Source organism: Oryx dammah, unplaced genomic scaffold (assembly GCF_014754425.2).
Source record: "Oryx dammah isolate SB20612 unplaced genomic scaffold, SCBI_Odam_1.1 HiC_scaffold_8, whole genome shotgun sequence".
Lineage (NCBI taxonomy): Eukaryota > Metazoa > Chordata > Mammalia > Artiodactyla > Bovidae > Oryx > Oryx dammah.
Window position 1 is genome coordinate 48,365,838 of NW_024070192.1, and position 20,462 is coordinate 48,386,299.

The 20,462-nt window shown below is 37.6% G+C and overlaps 1 protein-coding gene across 3 annotated transcripts in view; it reads right to left on the minus strand.

Moving 5' to 3' along the window:
• Positions 1 to 20,462, minus strand: part of TADA2A (transcriptional adaptor 2A) — a 45,913-nt gene that overhangs the window by 20,736 nt on the left and 4,715 nt on the right. For all 3 annotated transcript variants that reach the window (XM_040244109.1, XM_040244108.1, XM_040244110.1), the window contains exons 3-8: positions 13,437 to 13,543; positions 12,272 to 12,331; positions 5,554 to 5,645; positions 3,522 to 3,679; positions 2,372 to 2,460; positions 1,076 to 1,148 (exon numbers count right to left, since the gene is read on the minus strand). In XM_040244109.1, the coding sequence (XP_040100043.1) occupies positions 1,076 to 1,148; positions 2,372 to 2,460; positions 3,522 to 3,679; positions 5,554 to 5,645; positions 12,272 to 12,331; positions 13,437 to 13,543 (579 nt within the window). The remainder of the gene's footprint in view (positions 1 to 1,075; positions 1,149 to 2,371; positions 2,461 to 3,521; positions 3,680 to 5,553; positions 5,646 to 12,271; positions 12,332 to 13,436; positions 13,544 to 20,462) is intronic.

Below are 20,462 nucleotides of genomic sequence, written 5' to 3' on the forward strand. Positions count from 1 at the left end.
AGTAGTTTGCCTTCAAGCTTTCCTCTTTTAGTTCAATCTGCGTCACTTTGACTTTTCCTTAAAGTTGTGTGGGAGAAAAGGAGAGAAATGAAATTTTACAAAGAAAACTGCTTAAGAAGTATGTAGAGAAAAAAATTCTAAAGGTAAAATTTTTATGAGGACTCTTTCTTGGTCCCAGATCTGGTGTAACAAATACCTAAACAGCTCTTCTATGAAGGGAAGAGTAAAATTTCCCCTTCAAGAGACAGAGGACCAGTTAATGCAACCTGAAAGGTCGATTTATAAATCAACAAGGAGTCTAACTTGCCCTTCCTACCTGGCATATACAGTTAAGAGAAATAACAAAGATGTTGTTTAGGAAATATAGAATCCAAGGGATTCACTTACTACATCTATCACTCTTAATTCTGGACTGAAATGAAACAGAAGATTTGGGATTATTTTAAATACATAGTTCATTGAAAATGGAAAGAAAAGGAAAAAAAGATATTCCAGTAAAAGTCTAACCATCCACTTTTAAGAGCCTTATTGACATTAACCATTTACTTATAACAAAAGACCAACAGCAGGCTAATCTTAAGAATTCAGAAGTACTAAAAATCCAACAGTTCTGAGAAAGAAGAAATTTTCAGTCTTGGTCTAAAAACTCTTGAACTTCCATTCTTTTCCCCTGCTATGGGAAATCTGGGGTAACAAATTACAACGAACATTTAGTATCAGTAGTTGCTGTTGAAGTCCCAGGTTTTCACCCTGATTCCTTTTCTTTTAAGGAGGCAGTGAGGACCATTTAACCAATTACCTCAGCATAGGCTTGTCTCAAAAGAAAGCTCACACAGTCCAAGGGATGGGATATTCCCACCTACCATTATATGATCAACATTCTCACCATCATCACAAATGATCTTCTCATTATGGTCAAATCCCGGCAACAGGATATGTTCAGCATCTTAACCACTATACTTTCAGTCCCATAAGGGGCAGGAGACTATCTTATTCATTCTTACATTCCTAGCAGCCAGCACAGTCTCATTACAGGTTGCAATCAATAGAAACACTTATTGAAATAAAATGTTACCGTGTAAAATGTCCGAGTCATCTTCGACAAAATCAATATCTCTCAAGTCCCACTCCGCATAATTGTCAAACTCCTGTTTGGGGAAAAAAATTCCCACCTCAGATCCATCAGCTCTGAGTAATGCCTTTGTAGGAGCCATGCTTTACAAGCAAACAGCAAATATACAAACACTTGTTAAAAAGTACTGAATGGGGCACAAGGCCAGGATAACTGCCATAAGTAATAAATCATGGGAAAAATCTGAGAGGCTTTCAGGCAATACTGACAGCAAAAAAATGAGAAAGCTATGAGTCCAGGAATAAATATTTGGTTCTAAAAGTAGTCTGTTCATAAAATGTAAATCAAGAAAATCTCACTCTGACTAGTCCTTCAAGCATTTAGGTAAGAAAATTGTGTGCATTAATTCATCTACCTTTCTACCACCTTCTGAGGGCTCTATTTATTCCAGAATATTGGTTATACAGCTCAGTGGGTAGATTTGTTCATATTCTGTTCAATGAGTACAATATGCAGGGGTAGTGTCTATGAGGGAGCTCTACAACAGCAGCTGCCAAGAACAAAATGCTGACCTGGGTGTGGCCAGCAAAATTGTTTATAGTTTGCTAAACTTTAATTACCTCCAGGAGTGCTATAATTGTGGATGAGGTGGTAAATCAAGAGACATGTGACTACATTCACATGGCTTTATGGCTGCAAGAACATGTAGCTTTTCCACACATTCATCATTCTTTATACACTTGTGAACATAATACAGAAGACAGCAAACTACAGCCTATAGACCAAATTTAGCCCACTGCCTATTTTTATAAATAAAGTTTTACTGGTGCACCAGCATGCTCCTTTGTTTACTATTATCTATGCTGCTTTCTGCACAATTATGGCAAAGTTTAGTTCCAACAGAGACTTTATGGTCTACAAAATCTAAAATATTTACTATCGGGACCTTAATAGAAAAAGTTTCCCAACCCCCTGACATAATACAACCTTGGAACCCTCTAGGTATGGAATGAGAATCAGACTATAGAAACCCTATACTTACTAAGGAAATGGGACTTAAGAAATAAGTTCTTAAGGGGCCTTCCCAGGTGGCACTAGTGGTAAAGAAATAAGTTCTTGGTCTGAAGAACTTCTACCCTTCCAAAGAAAAAGTTTACAAATGAGAAAAGGCACTCAGATGGAGAAAATGAGACTGCCTAAGGCCCTACAAATTACAGTGTTTTGAAAAGCTTTTTAGTGGTATGGAACCTATAGGTAAGAGACATGGCCTCATTCGAAACAAAAACAAGTTTCTCCTACCTCAATGAAATCTGCTCGAGCTGGCATGTATCCTGCCATGTCCCGAGAAAGCAAGGAGTCAAAGGTAGGTCGGGGAGGGTCATCTGCAGCTGAAAGAATTTCGAGTTTTTCTTAATACCTTAATAAAATATTGGCATAAAAAAAGTAACACAAAAAAAGTTCTCATTTAGATTCTGAAATATTTTTATTTGGAGGAAGATAGTGTCTGAGAGAATAAATAAAATTCAAAAGATTTTTATAAAGGAAAGTAAAAAAGTAAAGTATTACGGAAACAAACTGACTTCTTAAAAAAGAAATTAAGGGGACTTCCCTGGTGGTCTAGTGGTTAAGACTGCACTTCCACTGCAAGGGACATGGGTTCGATTCCTGGTTGGGGAACTAAGACCCCACATGCTACAAAGGGCAGGGAAAAGAAAAAAAAAAAAGAAACTAAGATTTAGGGAATCCTCTAAGTAAATACGGAAAATTCCCTCTGCTTTTTACTTCCCTAATATAAAAGAAAATCAAAGATCTTTTCTCTAGCATTACAGAACTTAAGTATTTACCCTGTCTGCTTCTGCTCCCTTCTCAGTTATCAATTTACAAATCCCATCCAACTGATAGGCAAAAACCCCACTGGATTTGGAGTGAGCTGGAATTGAGTCACTAGTCCTGTGATCTTGCACAAATTATTTGACCTTTCTGAATTTCAGGTTCCTTGCGCGCAAAACCAAAGCACTTGCTCTTTCTGTCTTACTGCATTGCCATGAGGAAGAAATGGTCTAAACCATTTGAGAACAAAGTGCTAACATCCGAAGGGCTATCCAAACAGGAGATAGCCCCAGGTTTTGAGTTAGTCAGCTATGAAACTGTCTCCAGAAAGTATGAGGAAAGAGGCAGGGGAAAGAAAAATAATCATATCTCATTATTTGTGCCCTGGGAGTCATTCAGAAAAGATGTCCATTTATAATTCATCATGGGTTTGGTTATGTTTTGTTATACCCATGAGTCCCTAAGTCACATGAGATTGGAAAAAAAAAAAAAAAGTTTGCTATAATTGCCACAAACAAGTGAACGAAAATAACAAATTGCTTCTTGGACTTAATACTGGGATGGTTAATTATAATGATTTCCATACTAGACTCTCTTACTGATACAGGGAGGTACTTACAGTGAAACGGAATGGCTGTATCAGCAGTTTTTGCCTCCTCCGCTTGCTTCAGGTTCAGCAGGGTAGATGCAAACAGGGGGTTATTGATGAAATGCTTCATATAGTGTTTCTCACACTCCTCCTTGGTCTTGGTGCACATCTGATTGGCTACATCCTGCCTAGAGTGTGGAAAGTGAGAAAAGGAAGCAGAGTTTTCATTATACATAATGGTCAAAATATGGTTTGTTTTTTCCATATTTTAAGTCCCACTGATACAATGTGTGGAATTTGATACCCCCAAACTGATATCATGCAGCTATTGGCAGAACAGTGATATAAACACAGCATTGGTATAATCTGATGTTTCAAATCCTGCTATTCCATGTAGAGGTGCCAATATCTAAAAAAGTCCTTTTCTTTTCAACAAAATAAGGAAGATTATTAGAAAATCTGTGAATTTCCCTGTGAGCTAGGCTCTATCAAAAGAATTGCTATAATTAATAATAAGCCAGAACATTTATATTTGCATATTTTATAGTTTACAAAACACTTCATGTGAACAAACATTTCTTTACTAGAGCTCTCATGACAGACCAAGCTCTAAGCTGGAAATATGTACAGTCAATCAATGCTAGTATTAACTGTGTAGTGTATTTACTATCTCAGTTTCACAGATGAAAAAAATGAGGCCCAAAGAGGTTAACAAACTTGCTTAAGAACACAAAACACGGAAGTGTCAAAGCCACTTAATTTGTACTTAAGAACCCTGACTCCTGGCCCAGATGATGCAGAGGTAGAGGTGAAATCTCTCAAAGTCCTCTCTCAACCTCTCTCTTCCACGACACTTCACTTGTATTGTGCCTCATAAGGCAAGTGCCTCCATTTCACTTGCCTCCTAAGGCATCACTATGCTCTGATTTATGTACTTCAACCAACTGTACATTTATGCTGATTCCCCTACTAGACTACAAGCTTCCTGGAGACAGGATACATGTCATAATTCTTGGCTCCAGCATCCTCACCACCAAGCTTAGTGCCTTACCCATAGCAGAGAGACCAACGATGGTCTTTGCTAAGGAAGAGGTACAAAGAGGAATAACCCCTTTTAGACAAAAAATGAAAAACTAGGCCAAAGAAGACTAGCAAGAAAATGATCACTTTTTTCTATATTCGGTATTCCTATAGTAAACAAAATTTTATGATGCTTGATAAATATAAGCAAAATATGAATAGAACTCAAATCTGTTTCTTCAAGGCCCTGGACATAAGGGAGGCAGCATAGTATATTTTATCAACATCTGATAGAGGATATACTCTAGGAAGTCAGGACAAGGAAGAGCTATTTAAGGGTCCTCTGGTAACATTAATAAACTATGTGGTCATAAGAAGTCGTTTTTTAACTTCCTAAGCTTCAGATTCTTCGTGAACAAAATATATTCAATAATGTCTCTGCTATCTAGTTCATAGAAAGAAACCATCAGTTGGAAAGTATTCCAAAAAGGTAAAAATGAAAGTAGCAGTATCATTATTAAGCAGTGTCACCTCATAAGGCAACTGAACGCTGTTCAATTCTGCCACGCTAGGACTAAGCAAGTATATACAAGCTAAAACCAAAAAACGTGAATAGGCAATCTATCAAATTTGAATCTCAGGCAAGCTATGGCCATTCATCTAAAGTCTGACTCACTTAAATGACAAGGCCATCTACAGCCAAGAAAAGTTTACAAAATCAGAAAGGAAGAATAACCAATAGTGCCTACGCTTCCCCACTATTCAGAGAGGAATAAACAACCTTCCGTGGTGTTGATATGTCCAAAGTGGTCTTTTAAAGCTGGTCAGTCACAGACCACTAAACATCCCGTAGCCCTGTGAGGTATTTCAGCTTTGGAAAAACACATGTAGACGGGAAAAGGACTTGTCTCTAAGTCATGGGTCAAGAGAAAAGCAACATACGGCCCCTAACTCCTTTTTCTGAGGTTCCTCCTCTTAATTCAACAGCACTGTCTTTTTGGAGACTGCTAGGGCAGGATAACCCCTCCTCCCAAGCTCTTACCAATTTCCAAAGCCACAGTCCATCACAGCTTCTAAAAGAGCCATTTCTTCTTGAGCAGTCCAGCTGGGATCAAGAACAGGAAAATCTGAGGTCTGAGGAAGAAAAAGTTCTGCCTAAGAACAGATAGAGAAATAGAACCCAGCAACCCCAAATGTAATCCTAATTAAGTCCAATGGCTATCATTCTCATGGTGTTGAGAGACACCTGAAGAACGTCCTCATTAGTTGTTCGCACTCCCCACCTCTAGTTCTACCATTACGATCTCCAATAAATATTATCAACCACAAATGCCATTTAGATCATGTAGAAATACGTTTCTTAAACTTAGCACAAAGGTAGAGGTAAGTATAATAGCGTGTTCCCACTTGGCTAAGAGAGCAATACAAATGTGTCTATTTCTATCTATTAAAATGCAAGATTAAATCATATATTAGGACCAAAGTTACCTATTGGGGAGGGAGGGAGAAGACAGGATGGAAAGGACAAGGATAAAAGCTGATCCTTCTGAATATTCCTTTTTTGTAGACCTGACTTTGAAAACATAAATACTGTACACTAAGTATTAAATTTTAAAATCACAAGAAGCAAAAGTAAAGTGCAGCAAATTAACCTATGGATTAATTTTAAGGCATAATCACACAGAAAGAAGCAATCCCAGGTGACTTTAAAACAATTATTTGACTATATATTTATCGTAGACTATACTTTAAAAAGTAAAACGAACTGCCAAAAAAATCAAGTAGTGACTGACAACTATCGTTTTCAAATAGTGTTGGTGGAGTTATTCTGAGATTATCATATGTTGATGTAGTGTGGGATAAAGCTGTTAAGCAACTGTACTGGTGTCACTGGACAGTGGGATTTGGGGCTTGGGGGGAAAAAAAGATAGGCGATCTATGAGGTTATGTAAAACCATGTGGTCTTGTATTTGATTTAGTATGAACTCTGTATTTTGACTTAAAAGAAAAATTTCCAATACAGAGCACAAACTAGTGATTACCAGTATATATGTGGGGGGTAAAATATAGGAGTGAAGGAGTGGGAGGTACAAACTATTGGGTGTAAGATAGGCTACAAAGATGTACTGTACAACACAAGGAACATAGCCAATATTTTGTAATAACTGTAAATGAAGTGTAACCTTTAAAAACTGTATAAGAAATAATAATAAAAAAAAAAAAAACAAGAAAACTGTCCTAACACTGTTCAATGAAAAGATCTAGAAAAAATGAGTAATCCAACAACAATGAATACTTCTAGTGCCCTGTGTGTGGTCTCTAAGTACAATTTTCCACTAAAGGAACCAGGGCTCTTTCAAGAAAACACTCATTTTAGTTTTGGGGAGGAAACGTACAAGATGAGACTGGAACATTTTGTTATACTGTAAAGCAAAGAAACTCTCAAAGAATATAAGGGTTATGTCAAAAGGATTCAGAGGTCAACTTGTAGAGGTTCCCACTAACTAAAAATGAAACATTTTGAACATTAAAAAGAATAACAATTGCAAAGGTTTAAAACATGCCAAACATCCTCAATGTCTAGAGGATGCCAGAGAAGGAACTCATACATTCAAAACTGGTAAACAAAGGGAAATAATTTATCCTGCCTTTCTGTACAAACTTTACCTCAGTGGGATGTTTCTTTTTATAGAATTATTTTAACCCCTAAAAGAAGTGATAGAATTAAAAGAGAACTATGTATTTTGCAATCCTAGATGAACAAATCTAGACAATGATCGTGAATGAATCTGATATAGCCAATATATGTTACTACTAATTTGTAGGAAACACAGAACTCAGATGAACATGTTAATCAGCAAAATCTAGACTGTGCTAACATCTATAAGACAAACAATGCAGGTTTTTAAACAATCAAACTATATGAAACAAGAGAAATAGTGAGGGAGGGGTAGGAAGGAGAGGAAGAACCCATAGAATAAATATATGAGGTAACCAACCTAGAATAGTTAAAAAAAAAAAAAAAAAAGTCACACAAGAGCCTGGGCTTCCCTGGTGGCTCAGCAGGTAAAGAATCTGTCTACAATGCAGGAGACACACAGGAGACATGGGTTCAATCCCTGGGTGGGGAACACCCTCTGGAGAAGAAAATGGCAACCCACTCCAGTATTCTTGTCCGGGAGTCCCATGGACAGAGGAGCCTGGCAGGCTATAGTCCATGGGGTTGCAAAGAGTTGGACACTTCCTGAGCACTTCCTAGGACATACGCACGCACACACACACGAGATCTTTAGGAATTCTCCTAGTGGTCCAGTGGCTAGGACTCTGCTCTCAACACAGGGGGTGCAATTTCAAACTCTGGTCAAGGAGCTGGCATGCTGCAACTAAGAGTTCGCTTGCCACGACGACGAGAGAAGATCCCCACAACTAAGACCCGGCAGGGCCACATAAGTAAATAAATAGAAGAGCAATCCTTCAATCACACAGTTGTTTAGAAATTGTTCTATCTTCTGTTAATCACACACACACATAAGAAACCCTCTGTGGTCTGTCAAATTATATTACTAATAAGCAATACATTTTATCTGAGCACCTACTAGGAATATGCCTCACGTGAGGTACTATGAGATCCAAATGAGAAATTTCAGAGGCTGTATCTGTATTAAATTCAAAATAATCAATCTGGAAAGTACCATAAATACAGGCAAATACAACAACAACTCATAGTTGAAAAGCCTGTATTTCTGAAAGTGTATTTTCTAATATTAATTAGCCCTCACCAACTTTACTATAAGATAAACCAGAAAGCCTTTCTACACCAAAGCAAAATGGGCATATAAGGCAGTTTTTCTTAAAGTTGAATCAGTGTTTTTCAATTTCTGAACCCAATTTTGGACCTACTGAACAAGACTCTCTAGTAGCAAGGTCTAGGAATCTTTACTAGTAAGAAGCTCCCAGGTGACTCTTATGCATTAAAGTGTAAGGATCACTGGTATAAAGGGTGTGGCAAAAAGAGGTGCCTTGACTTGTTCAAGGTTCTAAGAATTATAAGACAAAAATAGGCAAAGAACTCAGAAATCTTGATTAATGCACCACCCACCACAGCATGAGTAACTTCCAAAAATACAGCACTGTGAGATGGCAAAAGTACTGAAAACCATTTAAAGTTTTCTGAGGCTTCATATGGAAAAAAAAAAAAAAAAAAAAATCAAGGTTTTAGTGGCTTCATGTACAGAAAACCAAAATTTGGTCATCATTCCTATGGAAGGAGATCCATCTTTTCCTTATCTGGGAGTAAAGACTAGAAGAATAAAAAAAAGAGCATTAGTAATCTCCAAAAATGCTATAAAATAGAGAACAGAATTCTGAAACGTGTTTGAATGGGTGTAGAATATATGAGAAAAGAATGATGTAATCTGAAGAGTTAGATGGACTTGGAGAGAAACTTCATGCCATCAGCATTAGGCAGAAGGCATGGGGCCCAGAATAGTTAAAACGAGTTCATGGTCAGTCTTCCTGCAGAGGATAATCTCAATCTACTTAAAGTACACTAAATCACAATTCAAATAAATAAATATGTATTCTGCTTCTTAGCATTCTTGTGTGAATCTGGGACGAATAAAGCTAACTTTTGAAGATGGGATAACCTTAGAGAAATGAACTCAGAGTCACAGCTACTCTGACCACACTCTTCCTCCAATCCTGCATTCATTTTGCAATTAACAAAAGGGAAACAAAAGGGAAAAAAAATTCATATTTCATATATTCCATATCATATGTTGTCAGAGAAATCCAAGTTAAAATGAGACGGCACCATATACCTATCAGAATGGCCAAAACCCAGAACACTGACAACACCAAATGCTGGCAAGGGTGTGGAGCAACAGGAACTCTCTTCCACTGCTGGTGGGAACACGAAACGGCACAGCCACTTTGGGCAGCTTGATGGTTTCTTACAAAACGAACCCTTACCATATGATCCAGCAACCATGTTTCTTGGTATTTACCCAAAGGAACTGAAAACTTAGGTCTGAAGAAAAACCTGTATGTGGATATCTATAGTTGCTTTATTCTTAATTGTCAAAACTTGGAAGCAACCAAGATATCCTGCAGTAGGTGGATGAATAAATAAACTGTGGTACATCTAGACAACAGACTATTATTCAGGGCTAAAAAAGAAACAAGCTATCAAGCCATGAAAAGACACGCAGGAAACGTACATACATTATATATATCTTAATGAAAGAAGCCGATCTGAAAAGGGTACACTCTATACGGTCCCAACTCTGACATTTTGGAAAAGGCAAAACCATGGAGGTCGTAAAAAGTTCCATGGTTGCCAGGAGTTAGGGGGAGGGGTGGATGAAGAGGCAGAACACAGAAGACTTTTAGGACCATGAAACTACTCTGTATGATACTATAATGGTAGATGCATGTCATTCCGTATTTCCACACATCTACACAATGTGTTAACACGCAGAGCGAACCGTAATATAAACTATGGACTTTGGGTGATAATGATGGACAATGAAGGTTCCTCAGGGATAATTTATGTGCAATTCTGCTGGGGATGCTGATAATAGGGGAGGCTATGCATTTGTAGGGGCAGAGGATACACGCGAAATTTCTGTACTTTGTACTCGATTTTGCTGTCAACTTATAACTGATCTAAAAATCAAAGCTTAATATTAAAAAATATATTCCACACCTTATAATTAGTAAAGAAAATACTTAGAAGACTGAAGGTGTTTAGAGAGGTAGGGGAAGGCCAGACAGTTGGCTGCCAAGAACTCTTACTAAGGAGCATTTCTTGGACTAATTCATTATGGACCATGACCTGATTCTTGGCATTACAGGCCCAGAAATTCACTCAAGGCTTCACAAATAAGACTTGGAGATGCTGAGTTACCCTTTTCAAACTTCTAAAAGACAGAAGTAGACATGCTACAGCACTATGGTAGACAGAATTCTAAAGATGCCCCCCACTCTCTTGTCCCCTGATTAGTCAAACACTAACTAAATATTCCTGTGAAGGGACTGTGCTGACCAGGTACTAATTAACTGACTGTAAAATAGGGGGATTATGCAGCTAAATCCACTGTAATTACACAGGCCTGAAGCGAGAGAGGAGTCAGAGAGATCCAGCACAGGAGTCATGAACCAGGAGAGGTCAGAGAGGCCAAGTATTTCATCAATAACCTTCAAGGCCTCCCTGCTGCTGGTGGCTTTGAATATGGACAAAGGGGGTCAGGAACCTCTAGAGGCTGAGAGCAAGTCCCGGCCAACAATCAAGAAGGAAACAGTATCATCACTCCTACAACCTCCAGGCAGTGAATTCTGTCACCAACTTGAATGAGAATGGGAAAGGAGTGAAAGTGGATTCTCCCCAAGGGTCTCCAGATAAAAATCCAGACAGACCAACACTTTCATTTCGGCCTTACGGAATCTGGAGCAAACCAATTAACATAATTGGTCTTCTGACCAACAGAACTGTGAGATGATAAATGCCTGCTGTCTTATGCTGCCTCATTTTTGATAAGTTATTATGGCAGCAAGAGAAAACTACACAAGTATCAATCGATTAATCCATGACGTGAAACTACTGTCAAGAAGATGCCCAACCAGCATTCCTTCCTTTAAGGAAAACCAACAAAGGAGGCCAAACGTAAGAAAACTACTTGGTGAACCAGGCGATAGGCTCTGATAACAGACAAAGGTACTGTATCCATGCCTGCCAAGCATACCAGATATTTACTTTGGCTTAGTAAAGTGCCCACTCCTCTGGCTAGATATTGGAATGCATGCTGTCACTTCAGTCGTGTCTGACTCTATGTGACCCTGCCAGCTGTCCATGGGATTCCCCAGGCAGGAATACTGGAATGGGTTCCCATTTCCTTCTCCAAAATGTTGGAAGGACACTACTAATAATATCCATCCGTCTCTCGGTGTCAAAAAAAATCAAATCAAATTATAGCCAAGTCTTATTCTGGACTATGAGTCAATCTATCTCTTCAAAGTGATTTTATATATTACTATATCATTCACCCTATATTCATCTTATAACTGAACTCTCCAAGGGTAACCAATTTCTCCAAGGCCAAGAAGATGGAGTGCCAGACATAAATCTCACCACTGCCCACATGAACCACATAAAAATACCATTAGCCAAACACAGCAACAATACATTTACTATGTTTATAAATGAACCTAGAAAGCAGCACACCTCTGATCCTTACATAGTAAATCTTAAAGAATACTTCCTTTAAATTCCTTCTGCTGCTGCTAAGTCACTTCAGTCATGTCTGACTCTGTGTGAACCCATAGACAGCAGCCCACCAGGCTCCCCCATCCCTGGCATTCTCCAGGCAAGAACACTGGAGTGGGTTGCCATTTCCTTCTCCAATGCATGAAAGTGAAAAGTGAAAGTGAAGTTGCTCAGTCGTGTCCAACTCTTAGCGACCCCATGGACTGCAGCCCACCAGGCTCCTCTGTCCATGGGATGTTCCAGGCAAGAGTGCTGGAGTGGGGTGCCATTGCCTTCTCTGTTAAATTCCTTCTGAATTAAACCAAAAATCTGAGTATATAAAATGATTTTCAGACTTGAATGCTTTAATAGATCCATAAAATCCTAAAAAGCTTATTGGGCAATGATTACCTAATTCAGAGGTGGGGGAAAGAAAAGAGAGATACTTGCAGATGAAGAAAGACTAATATCCAGTATAGAATCTGAAAATGAAGGGAAATTCCTACAACTTCATTACCATTATTTCGTAAGTATGATCACTTTGATGTTTCTTGTACTCAAATCCTCGTGTGAAACACTGAAAAAGAAAGGAAAATTAAGTTACCAAAAAGTTACATTTTGAAATGCTTTCTTAAAGGACAGAAGATGACTTGGGGGTATTTTACTCTTGAATGAGTTTTTAAGAATTCATTTACTCTTGTTTGCAGCCACAACTCAAAGGTTAGGTTCGTGACCACAGCTTTTCAATGGCCCTCATAGAGAAAAAACAACAAACTGGGAAAAGACTTACTCCTAGGACAACTCCTCCTTTTAGAAAAGCATAAGCCCAGGAAGCAGACTGTCTAAAATTGAATCCTTGCTCTTTAGTGTATTTGAGCAATTCTAAGATATATTTTGTCATATTTTACAACTCTGAAACATGGATTCATCTTATAATAAAAAGTATATTACAGCTTCCATCAGCCATCTTTACACTTTAACATCTCTGAAATTGGGATGTTTCTTTTAATTAATAGCATTTTGGATCTGATAAAATATGGTGTTTGCTGTGTGACCCTCAAGTAATTATTTAACCTCTCTTTGTCCAAGTTTCCTCTGTAAAATAGGAGTACTAATCATTACTTCCTAGGGCTGCAGTGATGATTTAAAAGTTAGTTCATGCAAAGTACTCAAAATAGAGCCTGGCAGAGAGTAAGCACTTATCAGTACTGTGACTACTATCATCATCAACAGAACACTTTTGTTCCTTTGTCACCTGCCCAAACATCACTCTTCAATAAGATTAAAAAAAGGAGTCACAGGGGGTATCAAAAGGAATAATCCTCCAATTCTATTTTCTGTAGTCCCAATACTTGAAATCTACTGGCAAAAACAGCATTAGGTTGATACAGGAGGAAGTGGAATATTCAACAGACTATCTCATCCATCTTGCTCTGTTCTCCAATTTTTCACTGGTAAAATGTGTAATTAAAGACTGACTAGAAAAAATAGATTTAACAAGGTACGGTCCTTCTGAGCAACTGACAATCATCACTGAATTTACTATGCCTATAAAACTAGGCAAAGTGAGTGAAAGTAAAGTCATGTCCAACTCTTTGCGACCCCGTAAACTGTAGCCCACCAGGCTCCTCCGTCCATGGGATTCTCCAGGCTAGAGTACTGGCCTCCCCTTAATGAGTTACCTGTAAGCAGAGGAAAAAAGGAGGTGGACCACATTCTGCACACTTGATATAAGGCTCCATGAGGTAGGAGGAGCAGCCTCGGCAAGGTGGTTTATCAGAGGGATCATCTAGAACATAAAGAAAAATTACTAGCTTTAAAACACCATATGACTATCTTCAGCACCAGAAGCTAGAAATCTGCAAATGATTATATCATTTTAGAAAAGTTCATAGAGATAAGATGAGCTCATTCCAAATAGGAAAACACAAAAATGATGTTCCTTTTTATTTCAGGGCGGCTTTGTTCCTTCCTACAGTACCTACTATTTCAAGCATTTAAGTAGATATGGCACCTGCAGGGAAACAAACACAGGTTTTAACTGGGAGTCTCATAATGCACACAATTTATTTTCCCATGGAAAAATAATGTCACATACCTACTTAACACATATACAGTTACAGATAAAGCCTGACAAAATGTTAATAACTGCTCTATCTGGGTAATGGGCTACAAGTAATCACTGTACTGTTGTTTCAAATTCTTTACAAGTTTGAAATTTTTCATAATAAAAAGTTGGGAGCAAAAACTCTTTAATTATATACCTTGGGATGTACTAACTTATACCCGAGTTGGGAGTTAAACCTAGGACAGCTCCCTTCCTTTCTCCCATAGTAAGCAGAGAACAGAGCAGACCTTCCTCCAGTTCCAATGACAGTACTGTCTCTGAAATACCAAGGCAAGGAGTACAACCCAAACTCTCTAAACTTATAAAAATGCATACATGTGTGTCCCTGGTTGCCCCAAACTGCCACTCTCAAGTCAGGGCAACATAGCAGAGTTGTTCTCTGTGGTCCACAGGAATCTAAGAACACAGGCTTTGAAGGTAGAGAAGGCATAATTGTTTAATCTGTTTGGCCTGGGGCAAACATTTCTCACATTCTGTAATAGAACGAAAATCCAAGAAACACTCTTCAAGGCTCCTTTAAGTGGTGATTATTATTCTTTTGTTTCTAAATGAAGACCTATAGAAAGGTGACAGGAAAGAAAGGTATTCTTTCTGGCCATAGCTTCAAAGTAAATATCTGGAGCAGAAACTACCCCATTTCTCCCATTTAAAACAAAAATAATTTTAATTTAATGTCAATTTTTATCAAATTACCTTCTCCCTCACATCCTTTTAATGATACGTTTTTCTTTCCTCAAACTTTATTCAACAATAACAAAAAAATTGACCAATGACTGACCTAAATAGTTTTTGAACTTTTGTGTCAATAAGTTAATTGTTTTACAAAAAATAATCCAACTTACAGTTTAAAAAATTTTAGACAATAAAAGAATGTCACCCTCTATTAACATTCTGATTTCCAGCCCTTCTTCCTTGTGTGTGTATATATTTAACAAAAGTGAGATACCACACATGATGTTTTATAGCCCATTTTTTTTCCACTTGACAATATATTCTCAACATCTATCATGACGGTACACACAGAGCTCCCTCATTCTTTTTAATGGATGAATAATATTCCAGTATATCAATTTCCTAACCTAGTGGTTTTCAACCGCCTCCTAGGAAAGCATTGTGTAAATCTGAGGAGATGCTTTCTTGCTGCCATAATGACTAGGGAGCACTACTGCACTTGGGACCAGGGATGCTAGACATCTTACGGCACTCAAGATACTACTGCACACCACAGAACTGGCCTGTCTACTGCACAACTTTCAAATGTCCCACCAGATGTTCAAGTAGGTGAAAACTTACTCACAGTTACATGACCTGAAACCTAATTACACATAAGACAAAATGTTTCTGCTAGTTCTAATATGTATTGAATTTTCCAGGAAGGCAGCTGCATTACTTCAAGAGGAGATTTTATCTTGTTTTGTTCAGAAGTTTACTAAGACTTAAGTTGTGGAATTTCTGAATCACCAATGCAACACGCATGAATCACTGTGCATTTGTAGTTGTAATATGCACAGTGATTCAACATATGAAGACAAGCATCTGACTACTAAGGCATTATGCTTTCTACTGTAATGACTAAACATATTGCTGCTGCTGCTGCTAAGTCACTTCAGTCGTGTCCGACTCCGTAAGATCCCATAGACGGCAGCCCGACACGCTTCCCCGTTCCTGGGATTTTCCAGGCAAGAACACTGGAGTGGGTTGCCATTTCCTTCTCCAATGCATGAAAGTGAAAAGTGAAAGTGAAGTCGCTCAGCCGTGTTCGACTCTAACGACCCCATGGACTGCAGCCCACCAGGCTCCTCCGTCCATGGTATTTTCCGGGCAAAAGTACTGGAGTGGGGTGCCACTGCCTTCTCTGTATTGAGATAGGTATTATTTTGTTATAAACTATATTGCTTTATTATATATTACTTCTTTTATTTATCCTTTACAGTACAGTTAGGGCATTATCTTTATTTCTTTGAAATCATGGGCATAGATGTTATCTATGCATTTCATTTCCAAATAGTACAAGAGGCTTTAAAAACATAAAAATCAAACATCGAGTCTCATAAGATTGAGACCCACTAGTCTAACCAGTTCCCTACTGCTGGGCATTTATGTTATTTCCAATTTTTCACTCTCATAAAAAATGCTGAAGTCAATGTTCCTGTACATTAGGTTGGTGCAAAAGTAGCTACAGTTTTGCACTATTGAACCCTGCCATTTGATATTGGAATAATTCTTAAATAAATGTGGTTATGTTATACAACATTTTAATGCACATTTCTTGCTTTATGTTTTTTTGCTAATGACTTAATACTTGCTATTTATTTTATATTTATTTTAGACTATAGAAATAATAGACAAAAAAGCAAATTCAAGTGATTTTTTTTATTCAAGTTCAAAATGGTTCATAAAGCAGCAGAGACAATGCACAACATCAACACATTTGGCCCAGGAACTGCTAAGGAACATACAGTGCAGTGGTGGTTCAAGAAGTTCTGCAAAGAAAACAAGAGGCTTGAAGATGAGGAGCACAGTGGCTGGCTATCGGAAGTCAACAGCCGATTGAGAGCCATCAGTGAAGTTGATCCTGACACCTATACAAGAAGTTGCTGAGGAACTCAACGTCGACCACTCTATGGTCGCTTGGCATTTGAAGCAAATTGGAAAGGTGAAAAAGCTTGAGAAGTATGTGCCTCATGAACTGACTGAAATAAAAAAAATCATCATTTTGAAGTGTCGTCTTATCTTATTCTACACAAAAACGAACCATTTCTTGATTAGACTATGACATGCAACAAAAAGTGGGTTGTATACAACAACCAGCAACAACCAGTTCAGTGGCTGGACCGAGAAGCAGCTCCAAAGCGCTTCCCAAAGCCAAACTCCCACCCAGAAAAGGCCGTGGTCACTGGTGGTCTGCTGCCAGTCTCATCTACCACAGCTTTCTGAATCTCAGCAAAACCACTACATCTGAGAATTACGCTCAGTTTACTGATGAAATGCACCAGAAACTAAAATGCCTGGTGTTGGTCAACAGAAAGGACCCAATTCTCCTTCATGACAATGTCTGACTGCACGTCACACAACCAAGGCCTCAACAGTTGTACGAATTGGGCTACAAGGTTTTGCCTCATCTGCCATATTCACCCGACCTCCTGCCAACTGACTACCATTTCTTCAAGAATCTTGACAACTTTTTGCAGGGAAAATGTTTTCATAACCAGCAGGAGACAGAAATGCTTTCCAAGAGTTTGCTGAATCCCGAAACATGGATTTTTACATTGTAAGAATAAATAAACTTATTTCTTGTTGGCAAAAATATGTTGATTGCAATGCTTCCTATTCTGATTAATAAAGATAACTTTGAGCCTAGCTATAAATGATTTAAAATTCACGGTCCAAAACTGCAATTATGTTTGCACCAACCTAATATATAACATTTCACATTTTGTTCCTCAGGATTTCTATTTCTTATATCTACAGCTGTTGAGTATGCAGAAGGTTTCTGATACATATAGCCAAACTATCCCTCACAAAGGATCTAGAACTTTTCTGTAACCTAGGAGGAGGGAAAGACGTTTTTTTAACAATCATTCAAAATCCAGAGGCAATAAAAGAGTAATAAATTTGACTACATAGACAAAATAAACAAAAATCTTTTTGGCAAAAAAAAATCATAATATAGAAACTATAAACATAATATAGAAATAAACATAATATAGAAACAATAAACTAGAAGAAAATATTTGTAAACATATCATAGACAAAGGGCTAACGTTCTTAACATAGAAAGAACCTTTAAAAACTGAGAGAAAGGAACTTCCCAGGTGGCACAGTTGGTAAGAATCTGCCTGCCAATGCAGAGGCCAAGGGTTCGATCCCTAGGCCAGGAAGATTCCATGTGCCACAACTACTGGGCCCACGTGCTGCAACTACTGGAAACCCATGTACTTCCAGAGCCTGTGCTCTTCAACAAAACCATGGCAATGAGAAGTCTGCACACCACAACAAAGAGTAGCCTCCACTTGCTGCAGATAGAGAAAGCCTAAGAAAAGCAACAAAGACCCAGCTCAGCCAAAATAATTAATTAAAAAAAAACTGAGAGGAAAAAAAAAAGAACCAAAAATCCTATTGTGAGTCATGAAGACATAATTAAGAAAAAGAAAGATGAATATGGACCTTAAACATGAAAAGACATTCAACTTCACTCATAAGAAGAGCAATCTACAGAAAGTTCTCACCCATCAGACTGGCAAAAATTCAAAAGCTTGATAATATAGTTTCTCAACAAGCTGTGGGGAAATAGGCATCTTCATGTATTGCTTATGGAAATGCAAAATGGCACAACTCCTATATAAGGGAATTTAGCAGTATCTAAATATCCATTTATTTTTGGACACAGGAATTCCACTTCTAAAAATTTACCTGAATATACACCTCTAATAATACAAGGTTATGCATTAGAATATTAACTGTAACTGCAAAAAAGTATATTGATGTCCAAGCACTGGACAGAAGTTGATCAAATTATGGTATATCCACATAATGGAGTAGAATGCAACTATTAAAAAAAAACAAAACTCCATAAAGTAATATAGTATTTCCAGGAGATATTATTAAATGGGGAAGAAAAAAAAAAGGTGCAAAGATACATAGTATGTTACCTTTTCAGTAAGAAATTAGGAAAAACAAAAATATATTCATTTCATGAACCTCAATGCTTACTGAAGCACTATTTACAACAGACAGGACATGGAAGCAACCCATATGTCCATGGACAGATGAATGGATAAAGAAGTTGTGGTACATATATATACAATGGAATATTACTCGGCCATAAAAAGGAACAAATTTGAGTCAGTTCTAGTGAGGCAGATGAAACTAAGAGCCTATTACAAACAGTGAAGTAAGTCAGAAATGGAAAAACAAATATTGTATATTAATGCATATACATGGAATCTAGAAAAATGGTACCGATGAACCTATTTGCAGGGCAAGAATAGAGACTCAGACATAGACAACAGACTTATGGATGCAGGAGAGGATGGGATGAATTGAGAATGTAGTACTGAAATATATACATTACCACATGTAAAACAGATAGCTAATGGGAGTTCCTATACAACACAGCAAGCTCAAACTGGTGCTCTGTGACAACCTAGAGGGGTGTGATGGGGTGGGAGGAAGGTTCAAGAGGGAGGGGACATATGTATACCTATGGCTAATTCATGCTGATGTATGGCAGAAACCAACACTACATTGTAAAGCAATTATCTTCCAATTAAAAATATATATATACATGCCTATAGTTGTCTTTGTGAAAAGAAATAAAGGACAGGTAAACTAGAAAACAGTGAAGCTGGAAACCTATGAAGGGCTGAATGAGGGAATGGAATGGAGTGGAAAAGACGTAAGGAGTAACAATTATATATAAAATCTCCATAGTTTTGACTTTTGGAAATATATTTACGTTCTACAAATTAAAAAATTAAATCAGTAAATATGGGAAGGAAAAACTGAAAGCAGAACGAACAGATAAACCCAAAAGTGTTTCAAAAGAATACTGTAACCACAATGAAAAGGGGAAAAAAAAGAACCAATCCAAGTAATTTATGAATATTTAACAACAGACCTTTAGTATTGGGTGATGCAGAGAACTGTAAACAAATCCTGAATTTGTTGAAGTAGCTCTGCTTTATGTAGTGGTACTCACAAAGCAATTCTGAAACAATTTTGGATGTATTAAAAGATTGAGCAAATGTGCTGATGTTTTGGGAGCCAGGGTTTTCACTGATGACAGGACACAAAATAAGGAAAAAACCTATAAAGATAAACTGGAAGTATCAATGTGAACTCATGATTTCTTAAGAAGTGTTATCTATAAGTATATACATGTATATGTGAATATATATATTGGCATATATGTTTATAGCATATACACACATATATTTCTGAGCTCTGTGGGCCAAAAAAGCCAAGATGCCAACACACTCTAGCAGCAATAAGCAATGACCAGATCTTGGTTTCTAATGTCATTTCTCTCTAAAAGGAGCAAGGACTCCTCAGAGAAGTGGTTAATTTCAGAGCTGGGTGATAGGAGGTAAGATACACCTGGAACGTGTAGCCATACCAAAAAGTAAGGAGATGCTCAACAAAGTGATGGAGGGTGGGGGAAAGTCACAAGGCTGCAAGAGACATCTTGAAGGGATTCTCAAAGCAGTCAAATTAGGACAATCTGAGAATCAAAATAACTAAGTATGATAATGAATTATAAATCATTGAAACAGCAATTCATGCATCCATACTTAAATAAATAAGTGAAACAACAAGTCTCTTGACTACAATAAAATGCTAACTAATAAATAGATAGTGCTGGAGTGCTGGGGTCTGGGGAAAAATCATTTTGTAAGCATCATAGTAAATGCAAAAATCATCAATGGATGCTAACTAGGGAGAAATTCTGGCGAGGAACAAAATATTTTATGGTCTGAGAAAGTGTCTCCTTACGAGTTGCTTATTATACATAAGAGAAAAAAATATTTTATGGTGAAGAACTTAAATGCACACCTTGACTGGGTTTTCAAAATTAATA